Consider the following 18992-nt stretch of genomic DNA (forward strand, 5'->3'; position numbering starts at 1 on the left):
GGAGGGGTGATCGTTGGAGGGAGAAAGGAAAGTTGGAGGGGGAGAAGAAGGGGTGCATGAAAGCGATAGGTTGGGTTTATGAGTTGTGTTTAGGTTGGGGTTTTTCTTTTCTTACTATTACCGTATTTATCGGCGTATAACACGCAGTTTTAAAACTAAAATTGCAAGCTTAAACCCTGCCTGCGTGTTATACGCCGATACTCCGGGTGGCAGAAGCCCGGGACCCAGTCAAATTCGCTGCGCAAGGTGAAACGGCCGGCAGCAGCCCTGCTCTCCTGCTGCGGCTTCTGTTTCAATAGGGAAGAAAACTTCCTTTCGCTTCCCGGGCTTCTGCCGCCCGGCAGAAGCCCCGGGACCCAGTCAAATTCGGGAAGCGAAAGGAAGTTTTCTTCCCTACTGAAACAGAAGCCGCAGCAGGAGAGCGAGGCCAGCGTCCGTTTCAGTCGCTTCCCTTCTCCGTCTTGATTGCTGGAAGCAGTAACAAACGGCGCGTCCGCTCCGCATCGCCCTGACAACCACCCCAGCCGGCGGCTGCCAGGCCTCGCTGGAGTCAATTGCAAAGCTGCGTTCAGCGCTTTGAGGACCTGAGGCATCTTGGGAAATGTAGTTCCCTATCAGAAAGAATGGAGTAGCTGCGAATTTGTAACAACATAATATAACTTGGTGCTTCGCAGGTTACGAAAATCTCGTTTGATTTGCACACTGTTTTTTAAAAGTTAGATAAAGAAATTATGCTGTGAAAGCGACTAGATAGCCCCCCTCCCCTTCCTGTGTGTGAGAAAGGGAAGGAGAGGAAGGAAGGAGGGAGGGGGGAGGAAAAGAAGAAGGGAGGGGGGGGAGAAGATGGAAGGAGAAAAGATGGATGGAAGGAGAAAGAATGGAAGGAGAAGGAGGAAGATGGAAGAAGAAAGGAAGAAAAAGAAGAAGGGAGGGAGAAGGAAGGAGGTAGGAAGAAAAGGGGAAGAGAGGGAAAGAGCAGAAAGACAAAGAGGATGAAGTTGATAGGCAAGAGGAAGGGGGAAGGAAGGGAAAAAAGAGGGAGAGAGTGAAGATGAGGAAGAGGTTTTTGGTTTTCCAAAAAGCAGTGATTCTGATTAAGTTTTTTTGCTCAAAGAGGTGTTTTTTCATTTCATATTTGCCTTTTAAGAGGAGTTAATGTTATAATTCATGTTCTAATGTTATAAATTTTAATCCAACATTAAGTTCCGAGCTTCCAAGTCATTTATTTTTAATGAAAAAAAATTTTACTCAAATTTTTGTGTTAAAATGGGGGGTGCGTGTTATACGCCGGTGCGTGTTATACGCCGATAAATACGGTATATTATTATTATTGCAAATATCCAGTATATAAGTGAATGTACAAAATTGAAAATGAAAATGAATAAAACATTTAATAAAAAAAAAAAAAAAAAACCAAAGAGAGAAAGTGCTGTGCGAAAATCCTTTTACTTTTAAAAAAAAAACACCCTTCCCCATGTCAGGTTTATATCCCTTTGTTTTTATTTTTGTTTTTTATGGTTTCATGATAGGATGGCTATATGCTATTTTATTCACAAGAGGGCGCTATTTTCCTGAATAACAAAAACTCTAGCACCAATTCTGCAAATCTCATAAATAAATATCAGTTTAAAAATACATTCTGTATAGGCCTTTAGCGGAACTCAAACTGTAAAATAGATAAATGCAGCACATTATTAATTTTATTTGCTGTCACAATATCATTATACTATCAAGATTTTTCTATTAATCAGAAATGGGGAAACTATAGCCCTGTTGCAGAATGTTAACTCCCAATGTCCTTTGCTGATTAGGGTTACTGGGAGTTTTAGGTCAACCACACATGGAAACTCCCTGTTGATCTATTTGAAGAGTTGATCAGTACATGTTTAATTTAAATACAGTTTATTATTAGTGACTTATTCAATAGTACCTGAGTAGCACAATAGGCTTTTTGTTGTTGTTGTTGCAGTATCTTAAATATATTTTGGGGAGCTGAATCTTGTTTTGTAGTGTATACATAAGCATCCAACTATTGCACTCCTTAATTTCTAAGAACTATACAGATAGTTGAGAAATGTTTCATCTGAAATTCCCAGGAAACATTATGGGAAATTGGGCTCAAATCTAGATTACAGGTTTAACTGGATGTTGAATCACTCTTGAGATCTATGGATTGCATAATATTTCCATGCTATGTAAGTATCTTAAACTCATTTCAATATGTGAAATTATAGGGAGGTTTCTCTATATCTATTATATTTTTATCCATACAATAATAAATTGAAATAGTATAACAAAACAAAGCCTGGAACATTTTTCTCATTGGTAAAAAAAAATCAGCAAGTCTAATGAAAAATTCTTGAACTTTTGACCAAGATCAAATGTTGGTTTCCTATCTGAAAGGCACTTTTTGGTGATACTTTAAATAACCATTCCATGCTCATAGAAATCAGCTCATAATATTCTATAGGTATATTTCACTATTTTATTATGAGGAATAGCTGCTTTCCCATTTAAAAAGGGTGTTTATGAAAATAATAAATAACAAAGTACTAAATAGACTGGAAACATTTCATGCTGCAGCAATTAGACAAGACAGATGTGACTGAGAACTCAAGGAACTTTGTGTTTGAGCAATAGCAATAGCTAATTTCCAAGATGAAGGCGTTTTCACTTCTTAAGTAAATATATAATGATAGCAATAGCACTTAGAGTTATATACCACTTCACAGTGCTTTTACAGCACTCTCTAAGCAGTTTACAGAATCAGCATATTGCCCACAACAATCTGGGTCCTCATTTTACCAACCTCGGAAGGATGGAAGGCTGAGTCAACCTTGAGCCGATGAGAATTGAACTGCAGAACTGCTGGCAGTTGGCAGTCAACAATATGCTATACTGTATAAAATATATGTGAATCAAGTGATAATTGTATTCCAAGTAGATTAGTTTCTATATTATTAAAGATGAAAGGATTCATATTACACTAAGCCACAGTTTAGCTAAGCATAGTTTATTAATAAAATATAATTGGCTGGGCTTATATAATGTGGTAAATATTAAAACATGGTTTAAAAATATGACGGGTTTAAACAGGCTACACTAAAACCAAATAAATCATTCCCCCTTACAGAAGTGTGAAATGTGAACACAACCATTATTGCAGAGAGGCATATCTCCTCTGTAATATTTTAGTCCTCAATTTAGACATTCTAACTGATTCTGAGTGGTTCACAATATAGTAAACAATAAAAACAAAATGCAAACCAAGTAAGCAAGTTGGCATCCAGTTACTCAGTAGAAAAACATAGTCAAAAATACATTCATTAAGTGAGTCAGTCCACCTTATCCCAAGGCCTGGGAGAACAGCCAGATCTTCAAGGACTTATGGAACATAATGAGTGCCATAAATATTTCAAGGAGGAATGTTGTTCCAGAAGACAGGCATGATGGCAGAGTAAAATCACAATAGATGGTGCTGTTTAATCAAATGAATTCAGAGTCCCCACTCTTCTGGCTTATACTGGCTGGGTAGACACCAGGAGAGATAGGTAGTTCCATAAATAATCTAGACCTATGCTAGATAGGACTTTATTCGTAATACCCGGAAGCATATTACAAACCAGTGTAGCTCATGAGCAGATACATCACATGAACATATCAAAGCATGCTAATCCCCATTTGAAGTTTCTGAGATATTTTTAAAGGCCTCCTGTAGAGCAGCTGTGGGATGAGTAGGACATGAGGTCTAAAGGGCACAGCTACCCTACAAAAGGAAGGCCTTTTGGCCACATCTGCAAAATACTCTGAGCAGGAGTTGTGAATCACCTGAATTTTGAGAAAATGATTATAGGGGTGCAGCGATAAGTTCAGGCACACGTCGTAAGTCCATTCAGAGCATCATAATTTTGAATAATTGGTGAAGAAATAGTCAAAGTTGAGGACTCAACATACTTTCAGTGTTTATTATTATTATTTTTAATGAGTTTGATTTTATATTTCTTTTTCAGGTAAAACTTCCATCTAGGGAATTTCCATTCTTGAAGTGATTTGCGTTTTTCCATATGGGATTTTTTTTTTACTATGAACCAAGTAAAACACAATTTCTGAAAACTATTCTGATATTATTTTAGCGGCTTCATTGTTTAGCTCAATGGAAGATTTAATTTGTATTTGGTTACTGGTATAATTCAAAATTTATGTCTGTTTTCAGACTTGTGTTCTTTATTGTACATCCCATTTTAATTTCCATTGTTCAGCAATAAGCATTCAGTTTATGTATTTATTATAGCTAGATGTTTAAATTAAAAGAAGAAAAACAGCTCTGAGGAAGGTGGTTTGGAGCTAATTAATAATAACTACAACAGCTGTTAATATGGATGAAGAGATCTTTCATCTGGATAGGCTTGAAGCTGCCAGTAGATATTAAATCAAAATGTAAATTAGTTCTTGTGTTACTGAGAAGTAAACACACGTATTAATTACTCATACTGTTTTACCTCATTCACAGTATCTTATCTATTCAAGGTATTTTCTTAATTCCAAATCTTTCATTAGAGGCTTATTTCAGTTTTTCTGAAAGCTTTCACTTATTGCATCAAGAAACTGTCCATTGCTACCAATATATGCCTGTCTAGTATGTGATTCAAGAAAGTATGTGATTCTGTTGGGAAAATAAAAAACAATAAGTGGGTCACAGTATTTTCTGAACTGATTGTTTTTCATCTATGTTTTTTTTTTAAATCTTGCTAATTCCCTCCTTGGGGTTTTCCACCTGGCTTCTATTTGCATTAGTTGTAGCTGTCCAGACTTTTTAAAATCCAAATAATTAATCCTTTAAAAAAAAATGTTTTTATGACCTGTATGGGCTGTTGGAATTTTTTGGAATAGATTTTAATAAAGCCATTGGTGTATTGAAATCTTGCAAACTGCCCTGAAAGAGTTTGCAACTGTAAACCAGGACAAAATCCAATAAATACAATTTCACTGCCAAATTATGGTTTTCAGATGTGATATTTGCTTTGGAAAGGCATTGATTTTAAAACCAAATGCACAAAAATGTGTTGCACATTCTTTGCAACTAAAATGCATGACTATAAATGAATATTCAGAGTTTAAATGAGTATTCAGAGTTACCAAAGAAATCATTTAAAATGCACTTACTAATGTTACATCTTTTTTTTTTGCCCATCCCCATGAGTTAACTTGAGTTTTGTGAACATTAATGAAAACTGAAAACTGAAATAACAAGTCCAGGAAATAAAGAGGAACTATCGGTACTGAACAAAAGCAGGTGAGAGTGTTGTTAATAGATAGAAACATTTTTTAAACTAATATTGTTCTGACCCAGGCTTCCTTAAAAAGCAAGAAACCGGCAAAACCGCTTTTATTTACCCGACTGTGAATTCCTTTCATTCACAGTCAGCAAGGCTTAGCAAACAGTCTTTCAGAGGAATGTTTATCAACACAAACCTTATCTCATTTGGAGAGCTGCAAAATAACTAGTTTCCAAATGCAGGGCAAGGCAAAACTTGGCACAGAGTCTCTTATAGTCACAAACAGAACGTTCCACTCTTGAAACGACGGGATGAATGGTTTCCTGCAAAAGCCCACTCCCTATTCGCTCCTCTTTTGTTTCCTATGGGAGGGGCCAATCACCTCCAAGGTATGGCTTTACTCCTAAGTCGATCTTGCTTTCTTAGTAGTTCTTGTCTTCTGGCAACTCTGCGCATGCGCGCACTGGGAACAGGCTCCAGCTGTTCCTCTGCCTCACTGCTGTTTAATTTCCTCTATGTGTCCAACACAGAGCCCTCATCTGAGCTTTCCTCAGCCCCCAGGACTGGCCCATGTTCCTCCCCAACCTCCTGACTGTCTGACTCTGCTGCCAGCTTTGCTGGCCGGCAAAGGGCCACAACAAATATGTAGAAGAAGTCAGGGCTATTTATGAGATAGTGTTCCATCTCACAAGTTATTTAGCTGATAGTCTTACTGCCGCCACTGTCACCACCATCATCCATAGAGTACTGCCTTAACAGGAGGATGCTAAGTCAGAAAGGTCACCACTAAGCTTTGTCACATAGCAATTCAAAATGACAGTCTATGAAGGGGAAAGCTGATAACTGTTAAGGGAATTCAGCCTGGGAATCAACCTTGTGACAGGTGACCAAAAAATAAACATCTATTGGGATATTTATATTTTCAGCTTTTGTTGCTGCATTTCACAGATGTGGACAATAGGAGCTATCTGACAACTTGACATTCACTTTCACTTAAAAAATCATCTCAACGCAAGCCACAGAAATAATCCTCAAGATGGTGTTTTTTCTGTCAGAAGAAGTTTATATTCATTACACATATAAATATATTTATTTAAGATGTGTGGTATGCATTCATTAGAATGTGCAACTACATATTAAAACCCCTCAACCCTTAGCTATAATTCTTAATAGAATTTCAACAACCCGTCTTCAAGAAAATAGAGTCTGCATAGCAAAACAAGAACAAGATATATGACACATTAACACAGAAAACAAATACTACTAAAACTATCTGATAGTAAATTGCCCCTATGTTCTATTAATTCTTGGACATATATCTGTTAGTGTAGTTGCTAACAGAGTAGCACAGGTTTATATCTTAGAGTCAGAAATACTAAGCAGTAATAGAACTTGTTTCCATATAAATGGGTAGAAAATTGCAGCCTAACTCCTAGATCAGTGGTGGCTAACCTTTTTGTCGTCGTGTGCCAATAGCGCGCGTGAATGTGTCCACCCCCATAATGCAATGCACGCATGATATACCCCCATCTTCCGCCCCCTGTACATGTTTGCATGACCCCCTGTGCTTCCCCACAGCCCCCGCACATGCACGCACAACCCCCGTGCATGCATGCACGTCTCCTGCATGTGCCTTGCCCCCTGTGTATGCACGGCTGAGACCTAAAAATCAGCTGGCTGGCAGAAGGCACATGTGCATGCGCAGTGGAGCTGAGCTGACGTGATGGCTTATGTGCCTGCAGAGAGGGTCCCAGATGCTTATCTTATACCCCCATTCATGCCTAGATCACCTTTGAAAAAAGAAGCAAGAATATTCCCTTCACATCGGGAATTGTTCATTTTGTTTCTCAAACGTGTGCCTTCCAAATATAAAATCCAGAGCATAGACAGTGGTTCAAATGATAACAACTTATAATGTCTGAGATATTTAGCTATACTGTAACTATACTTAAACAATAATGAACACATTTTGTACACAGAAAGGTGCTGTAAAAATAATAGTAATGGTAATTTTGTGAAGCCAACCATATACTGACTATCATACACATCAGTCATGACCAAATATATTTTAGATGAATTAATATCAATTTTTCCATTCAATCTATATTTAGCAATTATAGAGCTTGTTTTGTCATTGCTATGCATTTGCATGGATGAGATTATTTTACTGAACTTAATGAGAAATGACATATCATTATCTGATTTTTTCCATATCCCCTAATACGGCTGATTATAATAGAACATTTATTTTCAGTATTCGTATTTTTATAATACAATCATAATTCTTTGATAGTCTTGAACTCCATTCCTACTGAATGCTTGAGAAGTTTGACTTTCACAAAATGACTGATTTTTTGCTAAAGAACAGTGAGTCTCCTTTTGCTGTTAATTGCTGTTAATTAAGGACACCTACCACTGTTGCGAATTCGTTCTTCTAAGAGATCAGCATGTCCTCTAGGAAGTTTCCTGTTAAAGATTTCAGCTGATCTAAGGAACATGGCTTCTACTGCTGAACCTTTCAACAAAGCAATTTGATCTTCATGATCCAGGATTTGAAAACCTGAAATAAAATGTGAGGACATTAAGCTAGCAGTCAGAAAAATGGTTGACAAAGATATACTGTAGGATAACTAAAATAAGTAGATGAATATTTTTTTTAGCACAAAAAAGAAGCCATTGAATTATAAAGACATATTTGAAGGGTGAATTTGTTTCAGTTCCCAAGCCACCAAACAAGAATTCATCTAGTTTTTTTCACATGTACACATTTTCTTAATCTAATTTAAGATCATGGGGTGATTACTCTCAGCCTAATTAGCATATTACAAATTAACTTCCTGTTTGTGGGTTAGAAGAGAGCTGATGTGTTATCAACTTTCAGTATTTAACTGGATACTTTCCAACTCTTTCATTCGTTCTTGCTTTTCCTTTGTTCTAATTAGCTTAATGAAATAGACTGTGTAAAAGAACTTTATATATAATATTACATAAAAAATAAGGTATCATGTAGTAGGAAGGATTTTTATTTATCAAATTTAGGCACCACCCATTTCAGTCTAAGTTTTCAAATAAAGATTGCTAAACATATCATTTTAAAGGTGAATTATTAACATTGACAATATTTTAATCAAGTCTACTTATTAATTATAACGATCTGTGTTCTCTTTATAAAAGCACAGATAACTGGGTAAAAATCAGGGGTGGTATTCACTTAGCTTCTCTACCGGTTCGCAAATGTGAGCAGGTACCTCCACGCATGGGCACAGAATGAGCTTTTGGCGAAAAAAGGGCCTAAATGGGATGCCATAGAGCTGGAGTGAGTGGGGGGGGGCACCCACGATTTCTGCTACAGGTTCGGGTGAACCGGTCCGAACTGGTAGAATACCACCTCTTGTACAAGTGTTCTAGATTATATGCATTTATTTTCTAGCCCCACACCAGCTAGTCATAAATTGATATAGAAGAGAGCTGGGTTAACTGTGGTGGAGGCTTGGTCTATCAAGGTGAATGGAATACATTTCCATCAATCCCCAAGTAAGCCTCCTTAGAGTCATGTTAATTTTAAGTGCCCTGAAAAAATTATGAAGGTATGAAATCAAACAAAGATTTAATTTATAATATCTTCCCTACTGAGGCTTGGTCTAACTAGAGTTAAATTTTATATTTAAGCTAAATACCTGCAACCTGATACTGTCTGACTTTTTAGTAAATTAGAACAGTATAGCACTACATTTACCAACTACTTTTTATATAATCTACTGCTAACTGCTTCCATAGGTACATTTTGTTTATTTTCTTTTTTTAATAGTAATTTTATTAAAAATTAACATTGAAACAATAAAAACTAACAAAGTAAAAAAGAAAAAGAAAATGTACAGACACTTTCTGAAAAATGAAAGAAGAAAAATATAATTAAAAAAGAAATATATGACTTCCCTCTTCATCAAAAGTATTCACAATTTTAATAACATCACCTTCTTTTAAGATACAACAAATTCTTTTTCCATATCTCATCTCATCTCTTATCTATAAATAAATCCTTAAAGCTATGCCATGTCAATCCAGATGTCATTAAATGTCCATTAAGGATTACCAGAGATAACAACATATTTATTTTAACCTTGATCAAATAAACTTTCTTTATATTCTTTCTTTTTACTTCTAACAATCTTGATCTTTAATCCAAATAATTCCTTTAATCCAAATAATTCCTAATTGATTTCTTTTCATTTTTTTCTTTGTCCCTTTTCATCAAATTCTTAAATCAAGAACCCTTTATAACTCCAATATAGGAAAATTATCCAAGTCATTCTCTTGGTTCATTATTTGCATATCCCTTTTAATTATTAGGCCATCAGCCTTTTGTATATCCAGTGCAATATCTTCTTCCATGTCATTCTTGTAGCCTGTTGTATTTAAATCCACTTTAAAGTCAGTCTCACTATTGTCAAATAAAATTGGTTCTCTTCTATAATATTTTTTAAAGACAATATAATTATGTAGTTACTTCTAATTGCCTCTACTATTTTTTATTGTTTAAGTCTTTTTTTAAAGACGAATTCAAAACAATGGCACTTTCCCATGGGAAGAATTCTTATAATTAATCCAAAAACATTATTTCAAATTTATCTGGATGATTTGTAATTTTCTAAAAACAAAGGCTTATCATAATCACTCTTTATCCCTCCCCTCCAATTTTTAAGGGCTTAAACTTAAGACATCATAAGAAGAAAATGTATGTTTTTATATGATCGGAAAGAGAAACTATGTAACCATTTTCTCTGCTGCAAAATTATTACCATAGACTCTTTCTAATGAGAGGGCTGTACGAAGATCTGTGTATGTGAAGGAGATGACCAGGCTGATCCCCAGGGAGGTATCAAATGCATCATCAGTCATGAGTTCCTTTGTGCCCACAAAAGATCTAAGTCAAGCCCATTCTGAATTCCTTTCTATTCTTAACTTTCCTTGACCATTAGTAGCTCAGATTCTTGTAGAGGGCTTAAGATTGCAGTAAATCTTTACACTCATTTGAACTGCCTGAATCTCCTGATTTCCTGGTGCTTGATAATATGCTGTCAAATTAATAATAGATCTGGTGGGGATCACTTAAGAATTTATGAGTTAATAAAACATCATTGTAATTATATACAAGTAAAGAGTATAACATATATTTTTTTCTATCCATGAAAAACCTGGAATGAAGATGCTGTAATTTATTATTTGGTTATTTTAATAGATTGAGGCCTAAAATGAAATGCAATAGCAATAGCAATAGCAGTAGACTTATATACCGCTTCATAGGCCTTTCAGGCCTCTCTAAGCGGTTTACAGAGAGTCAGCATATTGCCCCCAACAATCTGGGTCCTCATTTTACCCACCTCGGAAGGATGGAAGGCTGAGTCAACCCTGAGCCGGTGAGATTTGAACCGCTGACCTGCTGATCTAGCAGTAGCCTGCAGTGCTGCATTTAACCACTGCTTTACTCTAATTGCTATAATAACTTATATTGCCTGCTGAAGAATTTGCTATGCAACAGATCTTGTAGGTCAAAGGGTAAGGGCATGAATTATGAAGGATGGAGGCTGACATAATTGATTTCTGTTTTTTAAAGAGGTTGGTCAAAGGTGATGCGAACAGGGAATGAATGTTCTGGAGTGAAAGAGATGCTAGTAGGATCAATTATATGCTATACAATATCCCCAATCTATTAAACAGAAGCATTGAATTTAAGATGATTGTCATCATGCAGTTTATGTTCCCCTTCGGTATTTATAAAACCTATAAAACAACTTTCGTCCATTATTTAATTTTTAAATGTTATTAATATTATTGTTGCCTTTTACTTTCTATTTTTTTATTTTTTTAAAATATTTTATTAGGCATCTTGAGTATCCATTAGATTAGGAGGATATCAAGGAATGTAAAATAAAAAAATATCTCTGATTAAAAATTAAATTTGACCAAACTTATTCAACATCTCATTACCTGGTAATCTTTTAGTGAACTCCACAAGCATTTTAACATGGCTAGTGGCCATTTCTGTTAGAACAAGAAAATTTTCTTCTGCACTGAAGTCCTCTTGTAACTGATAATCAAAACAAAATAATCATTAATTATAACTAGTGATAAAAATACAAATCCTAGAAATGTTATTAATTTTTCTTTGACAACTATCCAAAATGTATAGGATTAACTATCAAATAGTTGAACAATTATTAAAGTATGAACATTACGGAAAGATGATTATTTTCTATCACAATAAAAGAAAATGAAATAGATGAACACAACATAGCAGTTTAAAAGTCTCATGATCTTATACACTGTCGATGGAAAATAGAGGATGTTCCACATTCAACTTTTTGTACAACAAATAAAAACTTTCTGTTCTGCTTATTAGATCTGAATCCAAATTCTATGCCTTCACTTGATGCTTGACCAGACCAAATATAAATAGCAGTACTTCAATTAGACTGCAAAAATCCAGAAGATGCCCAAATAATGACAAGTTACTATAAAAGTTTTTTTTTCTTTTTAAACTTTGTTGTCCACTGAATTTTGTAGCCAATATGGTACAGTGGTGTCAAAACAACCACTAAAACCCCCTACTGTTTATTGGCATCATTTGCAGACTACTTTAAACCAAAAATATTGATCACTAAATCATTCTATGAGAGATGAGGCATGTATACTTACAAGTTTTTTGGTAACTTCAGGAGGTATCCGCTGTTTATTATAGGAATCCATTATATAACGAAGAAGATTCTGTTGTTCCGGGCTTAATTTTACTTTCTCCTATACTGGCAAAAAAATTAAACCGTAACTGAGCATGATTTTCTACTTCATACATAGATTTAACTACACACATTTGAGCATCTTTCCTGATTTCAATAATACAATGGAATCATTTACTTTTGCATTATAGGTAGTCCTCAGGTTACTACACCAATTGGAATTGGAATTTCCATCAGTAAATGATAGTCATAAAATGCAAGAGCATATGACTGCATTACTTAGCTATGGCAATCCCAGCAGTCTCTGTTGTCATTGCAGCCCTGGACCATGCAGCTTGCTAAATGAGAAAAAGTTAAAGTCCCAGGCAAACAGTGCAGAGTGGAGGGTGTGTTAGTGCTGTAGGGTGTCTGTGTGCAATGGGACAGTACTACAAGTACAGGCAAGTATGAAGGGGCCACAGGTAGTTGATAGGTTGGCTGAGGCTGCAGGTAGACCCTACAAAATATAGATGGACTGGTAGGAACTATGAGAAAGTGCTATGGAGGGTGGACCTGGTGGAATGCTGCTAATGAGTATGAGATCTCTGAGATTTCATACTCCATAACGGTATTTGGGGAGAAAAAATGGCAAAAGCAAATGATGGGTGCAACTTGCAACCTTCACTGCTATCTTCTCCATTGACTTGGTGCTTGTGGGAAGCCAGCAGGGAAAGTTGAAAATGATGATCAGTGACTTCCAAATGCTGCAAGCACTATAGGTGCCCAGATTGTGATCATGTGAACTTTGAAGACTAGTCATAAAAACCACATATTCAGTACAGTCAGAACTTTGAATGATCACTAAATAAGTGGTCATAGCTGGAGAACTATCTGTATATATACAAAATAAAATAATAAATACTCTTTTCAATAATGTCTTAGAAACAAATATTTTGCAAGGGATTCAAGGCTATATCAGACTAGTAATAATAGTAATACATTGATTAGTCATTAGTCTATATCAGAATACAAAACAGTAGTAAAATCATATGCTATATAAACTATGTGTATATAATGGGAAACCCTATGACAACCTAGATAAAACTTGCACACCTGTAAATATTAACTTAAATTTTATTATTTGTTTTGTTATTTATTTAATTCATTTTTGCCTTAGAGTCCTAGGGATTGCCTGGACTAGTGTTTACAATTTTCTTGACAAGATTTCAGAAGTGATTTGCCATTGCCTACTTTCTGAGGCTGAGAGAAAATGACTGGTTCAAAGTCACCCAGCTTATTTTGTGCCTAGGTCAGGACTAGAATTCATGGTCTCCCAATTTCTAGCCAGGCAGCTTAACCCCTACACTGAATTAGCCCCATGTGTTATTGCATCAATACTCTAGATCCATGGTTCTCACCTTTTCTTCACCACTGACCCTCTTAAATACCTTTTGTGGCCACGGACCCCCAAGACTTGACACAAGATTTAAATCATAAGATTTCTTAAGCTTTCGTGGTGATGACATCACAGCCCCCAGTGGTCCATGAAACACAGGTTGAGAAACCCTGCTCTAGATGGTTCATATACCATTCTAACCCATGGTTTGTTAATCATGGTTTACTAAATAAATCACAATTGGCTAGTGACCAATTTACTAAATAAATCACAATTGGCTAGTGACCATGACCTACGTTAGAATTAAATAAACTATAATTTGGGGATGATCACCACATTGAGTATATCATAGTATAAACTGATATACCCTCAAGGCTGTCGATGACACTTTTTCACATAAATAACATCTAAATTATATTTGTACAATTATATGGTTTATTCCATCAGAGAAGATTTTCTTATTTGCGTTAAAAGCTCATCTTTCTATAAGGTAGTAAAAATTTGCTTGTCAAAATTCTTATTCAGTCTTCCATACATACTAAATGTATCATACTATAGAACTACATTAATTTTATTACCTTACACAATTTAGTTGTAGATGACACTTGCTTCAGGTCAAATCTCTCAGGATCTTCACTAATAGTGTTCTCTGGGGGCTGTGGTGTGTTTTTTCTTAGTCGTTTTGACTTGCATTGGATTTCAGTTAACAAACCTGAATATGAGAAATGAATACTTATAATTTGTACAACTGATACTTATACATGTTGGTAATCCCAAAAGTAACTAATAAAGACTCCTGTACAATTTCAATTTCCTATTATAGCATCTTTTAAAAAATTAATTCACAGGTTCAAGTAAACTTGTCCAGGGGTGGATGCAACTACATCCATTCCTAGACAAAGTTAGTTTGGCAACTAGAATCATACATCCCCAAATGCTGCTGGATGATTCTTCCTTTTACTCTGAGGGAAAACAGGAGAAGGAAGATTTTGCTAATTTAATCATCTTCTTGTCCTATGAGAATCTCTTCTCCCTGGGTGGACCAGCTATGTGGCTATAGAGCAGTGACGGCTAACCTTTTTATCACTGTGTGCCAAAAGCAAGCGTGAGGGAGACAGAACCAGCCTGCATGCCCGCACCCATAATGCAATGCATGTGTGACACCCCCTGTGCGCCCCACCCCTTGTACATGTGCGTGTAACCTCCTATGCTCCCTGCCCCCTCTGCATGCGTGCGTGACCCCTTCATGCCCCATTTTGGCCCTAGTAGACCTCCCTGCAGCCTCCTAGGGGCAAAAACAGCCCGCGGGGTGGCACCACCCCTCCCTCCCATGAATGTGCACAAAAACCTCCATCCCTCTGTGCATGTACGCACGGCTCCCGCATGCACCCCGCCTCCCATGCATGTGCAGCAGGGACGCAAAAATCAGCTGGCGAGAGGTGCGCTTGCATGTGTGGTGGAGCTGAGCTGGGGCAATGGCTCGTGTGCCCATAGAGAGGGCTCTACATGCCACCTGTGGCACGCGTACTATAGGTTCGCCATCACGGCTACAGAGAGAAAGGCAAATCTATGTCCCCAGAAGTATTTTTCATGAAACACAGACCCAGTTTGAAATAGCTGGGTGGAAATCAAGATCTCATTTGACATATTATATTAAAATGTAATCAATTCCAAAAATACATTGTGAGAAAAATTAAGGAGATATTCACTTACTGACATTATTTCATCAAATTATCTGTTTTACTAATACTTGAAACATGGTGATGGAAATAAATTTGTAAAGTTATTGCCAAAGCTGGATCTATGTCATTCATCCCACCTCTCACCATTGTTCAAAGGAATATAGCCGACTTCGATCAACATATTTCTCTACTCAGAATATTAAAAATTCAATCTTACTATATCAGTTTAAGAAGATAAAATATTGCTGTCCAAGAATACAGAAATGATGATGCAGGGCTATAGCAACCATAACAAATGGAATACTTTTGTGTGTGTGTGTGTGTGTGTGTGTGTGTGTGTGTATACATTTTTTTCACCTGGGAGAATGAATAAAAGAGACTAAATATTGTTGAGGAAGATATCTATGAAAATGCTTAATTCAGCAATGAATAGTTTTAATATCCTGTATGTTATAAAATCATGCACCACAGAAATCAAACTTCCTCTATTCTTGAAAGAAGAGGAAATTTAAGGGATTAAAATAACAATTCCACATAATATCTCCAAAGATTAAAATGCCATTTAGAATCACAACATAGGCATTAGACTTAGTGCTGACTTTGATTGTTTCAGTACTGAGCAAACTAGCATTCTCCAGATGTGTTCAATGTAAATCACATTATGAATACTACCAAAGGGTGACAGTTGCTTCATATGCTAGAGGAAAAAGACATTTCCATATATCCATGAATCAGAAAACACAGGGTATACATAAACTAGGGCCAGATAGATTATTTCATGCATTCAGATGGATGTCTCTTTTTCTAAATAACAGCACTGAACAGTACTGAACAGAATAGCAAATATCTGACAAATGGTTTTATTCAGTGGTGGGTTTCTATTATTTTTATTACTGCTTCGCTCCGGGCGTGTGGGCGGAGTGCCCCACTGCCATTACTCCCGGTTTGCCCGATCCGGGCTGAACCGGCAGCAACCCACCTCTGGTTTAATTGTATTAGATTCCCCCCCCCCCATTTTTAATGTATTCTTTTATTTCTTTTATTGTATTACAAGAACAGCCATATATCCTTCTAAGCTATTTAATAAAATCTCAGAATTATTTCCAATGACAAGCTTGTCTTTCCAACAAAGTATGAACCTGATTTGAGTGAGGATCCCTTTCTACTTCGTGAGCTAGACATGTATCTCTAACTGCACAAAAACTTGATGTGTAATCACTAGATCATCATGATCTAGCACAAATAAAGTAATAAAAACCATAAAATTGCCCCCTTTTTTTGCAGTATAGCAACATTTCACAGGAACAATTGCAATACTGCCTTATGAGTAAAGGCTCAAAGTCCAAGGCAATGTTAATTTCAAAGAGATCACTTTGCTTAAAGTCAATTTACAAAAAAGTTACAAGTTTAACTATCTGGCAAACCTTGAAGGTTGTTTTTAAATTAAAAATGAACAGCACCACTCCTTATTCGAAGGTAGTTACAACTTGCATGATGTCCTCATTCCTGTACTTTACAAGGATCTGCTTATGTTTAAATTATGAGTTATATGACTCTCATAGTAACAAAGTACAAGTTTCCATTTCAGAGGGAGATTTAAGTCACAGTGCCTTATTCCTGGCCTTTGCTTCACTCAAGACTATCTGAGAAAATGGCCAGCTGGTTTGAAAGTTTCCATTTCCTTGGGCAACATTAGTGACATTGTCCTATTTTTTCCTGTTTATTTTATTATCAGATGCTAAATTACTGACAGTACTGAAGTTACACACATTCCCTCTTTCTCTGGGAACAACCTGACTTTATTTTTAAGAAAGCTTATTTTTATGACAAGCTTACAGATTCATTGAAGATCAGCCTCATTTGCCCGCCTGCTTGTGCACTGAGGGCGGAGAGGGCATATAGCAAGATCTTTGCTTTTAAATTGACAGCATAAGGGGGGGTCAATTGTACTATAATTTTTTCATTAATTCTGAAATGCTAATAGAGTCTATTGTTTTCTACAAAGCATAAGAGCTGATATACTGTAGCATCTAGTGATCAGATTGGAGAGGCATATTAAAAATTCAGAGTAGATTAATTTCCGGTATGAGCTTAAACTGGTTTGATACTGCAATTATGCTAAAATAACTGAAACTATCAATAGGAAACACCCAACAGTTTGAATCCTATCCTTGTATATTTACAAAACACAACACATGCCAAGAAAGCAAATTTTAATAAAATACAATTTTATAAGTCTAATGTTAGCTAAGTATAATACCAACAGTGAATCTGATTTTTGTTTTTTTTCCTAAATGCGTAAATCCAAAGACCATATAATCTTTTCCTAACTATCCATTGCCCCTATATTTTATATATATGTTTTCGTAGATTTCAGAGATATGCTGGTCTTGTTGTACTTGGGTCATTTCCCATGTAAGATTGAGATTGTCTTGGCAACGTTGCCAAACATTATACATACATACATACATACATACATACATACATACATACATACATACATTATATGTTTTTGTAGATTTAGCTGCATAAAATAGCTGTATACATACATTCTGCCAGCATTCCTACTGCTTTGCACTTTTGTAGACGGCAGTTCTGACACTTTCTCCTCATATACATGTCCATCTCACAGTTTCCTCCATTTTTACACTTGTATTGAGCACTTTTAGTGATACTCCTTCTGAAGAAACCTGAAGACATATGCAGAATAATATTTCAGATTTAAAACCAATACTAAAATGATTATTATATGAACACCACTAACTTAAGATGCTACTAGTTATACAAATGTGTTTTATAGATCACAGTAAAAGTTTTATCTAGCCTGAATTTCTAACTTGAGTATAATCAGTTAGTTCTAAAATATTGCATATTCTGTTATCCTCTAAGTGGGTTCATATGTCATGCTACGTTATAGTCAACTTTACATATTTTGTTAACCCATAAGCCACCATTTACCAACCACATAGGCTGAACTACATCAGTGGTGGGATTCAAATAATTTAACAACCGGTTCTCTGCCCTAATGACCAGGTGAGTAGGCAGGTCTCCGTGGTCATGTGACTGGGTGGACGTGGCCAACTCAGCGCCACTCAGGTCGATGGGCACTTTCCCTTAGGTGTTACAATGTAATAAGAGTTAACTGGAGAGGCAGTTTCTGTAAGCAGGGCAATAACGATTAGGCTAGAAACAACACCAGAATGTTTCCTTCCTGCCTTCCTTACAGGATTAGCCCTGTAAAGTGAGGGGGAAAAAAGAGATTTCTTCCAACAACCGGTTCTCCGAACTGCTTAGAAAGTTAACAGTTGGTTCTCCTGAATAGGTGCGAACTGGCTGAATCCCACCACTGAACTACATATAGTAGATTGCATCTAAGTCATGGAAGTTTATCCTGCTATTTGAACCAACTTACATGTTGTACTGCATTGCAATGTACATTTGTTGGCTTTGGTTTAGGGTGTTCTGTTATTTCAGCCACAATAACTTGCCATCTTTGGTACATAGTTTCACATACATGGTCCTGTCCTATTGTGGCAAAAAACTAAATAAATCCAGTTGCCTTTTGAAAAAAAACCACCCACCTTTGAACAACCATGACCTGGATGGTTGAGAGTCTCCCTAGACAAATCCCAACTAAGCAGTAGATTAATGCACATGCATGTCTACTAAATAAGATTTATAGCTGAATCTATCATGCAAAGGCAGCCAAGAATTATCTCTATTCATTGCTTAACATCCTGGTAGTTTAAATTATTTATCTTGACAAATCGATTATTATCAGATCATTCTGCTGTTTACTTCTTTGACTATAACTATTATTCTATTGTGTGTACAGTACACTGTAGTTTCTTTTCTAATCCTTTTTAGACATTTTAGAACTCCCCCCCTTTTTACCCGAATTAATTGGGACTTTCTTTTTTATTGC

At 36.2% G+C, this 18992-nt stretch overlaps 1 protein-coding gene across 3 annotated transcripts in view; it reads right to left on the minus strand.

The window, feature by feature from the left end:
* The window catches only part of NR1H4 (nuclear receptor subfamily 1 group H member 4), a 35619-nt gene that overhangs the window by 6427 nt on the left and 10200 nt on the right, over nt 1–18992 (minus strand). For all 3 annotated transcript variants that reach the window (XM_032220764.1, XM_032220763.1, XM_032220765.1), the window contains 5 exons: nt 17617–17757; nt 13964–14097; nt 11973–12071; nt 11265–11364; nt 7690–7836 (listed from right to left, as the gene is read on the minus strand). In XM_032220764.1, the coding sequence (XP_032076655.1) occupies nt 7690–7836; nt 11265–11364; nt 11973–12071; nt 13964–14097; nt 17617–17757 (621 nt within the window). The remainder of the gene's footprint in view (nt 1–7689; nt 7837–11264; nt 11365–11972; nt 12072–13963; nt 14098–17616; nt 17758–18992) is intronic.

Source organism: Thamnophis elegans, chromosome 7 (assembly GCF_009769535.1).
Source record: "Thamnophis elegans isolate rThaEle1 chromosome 7, rThaEle1.pri, whole genome shotgun sequence".
In the NCBI taxonomy this organism is placed as follows: Eukaryota; Metazoa; Chordata; class Lepidosauria; order Squamata; family Colubridae; genus Thamnophis; species Thamnophis elegans.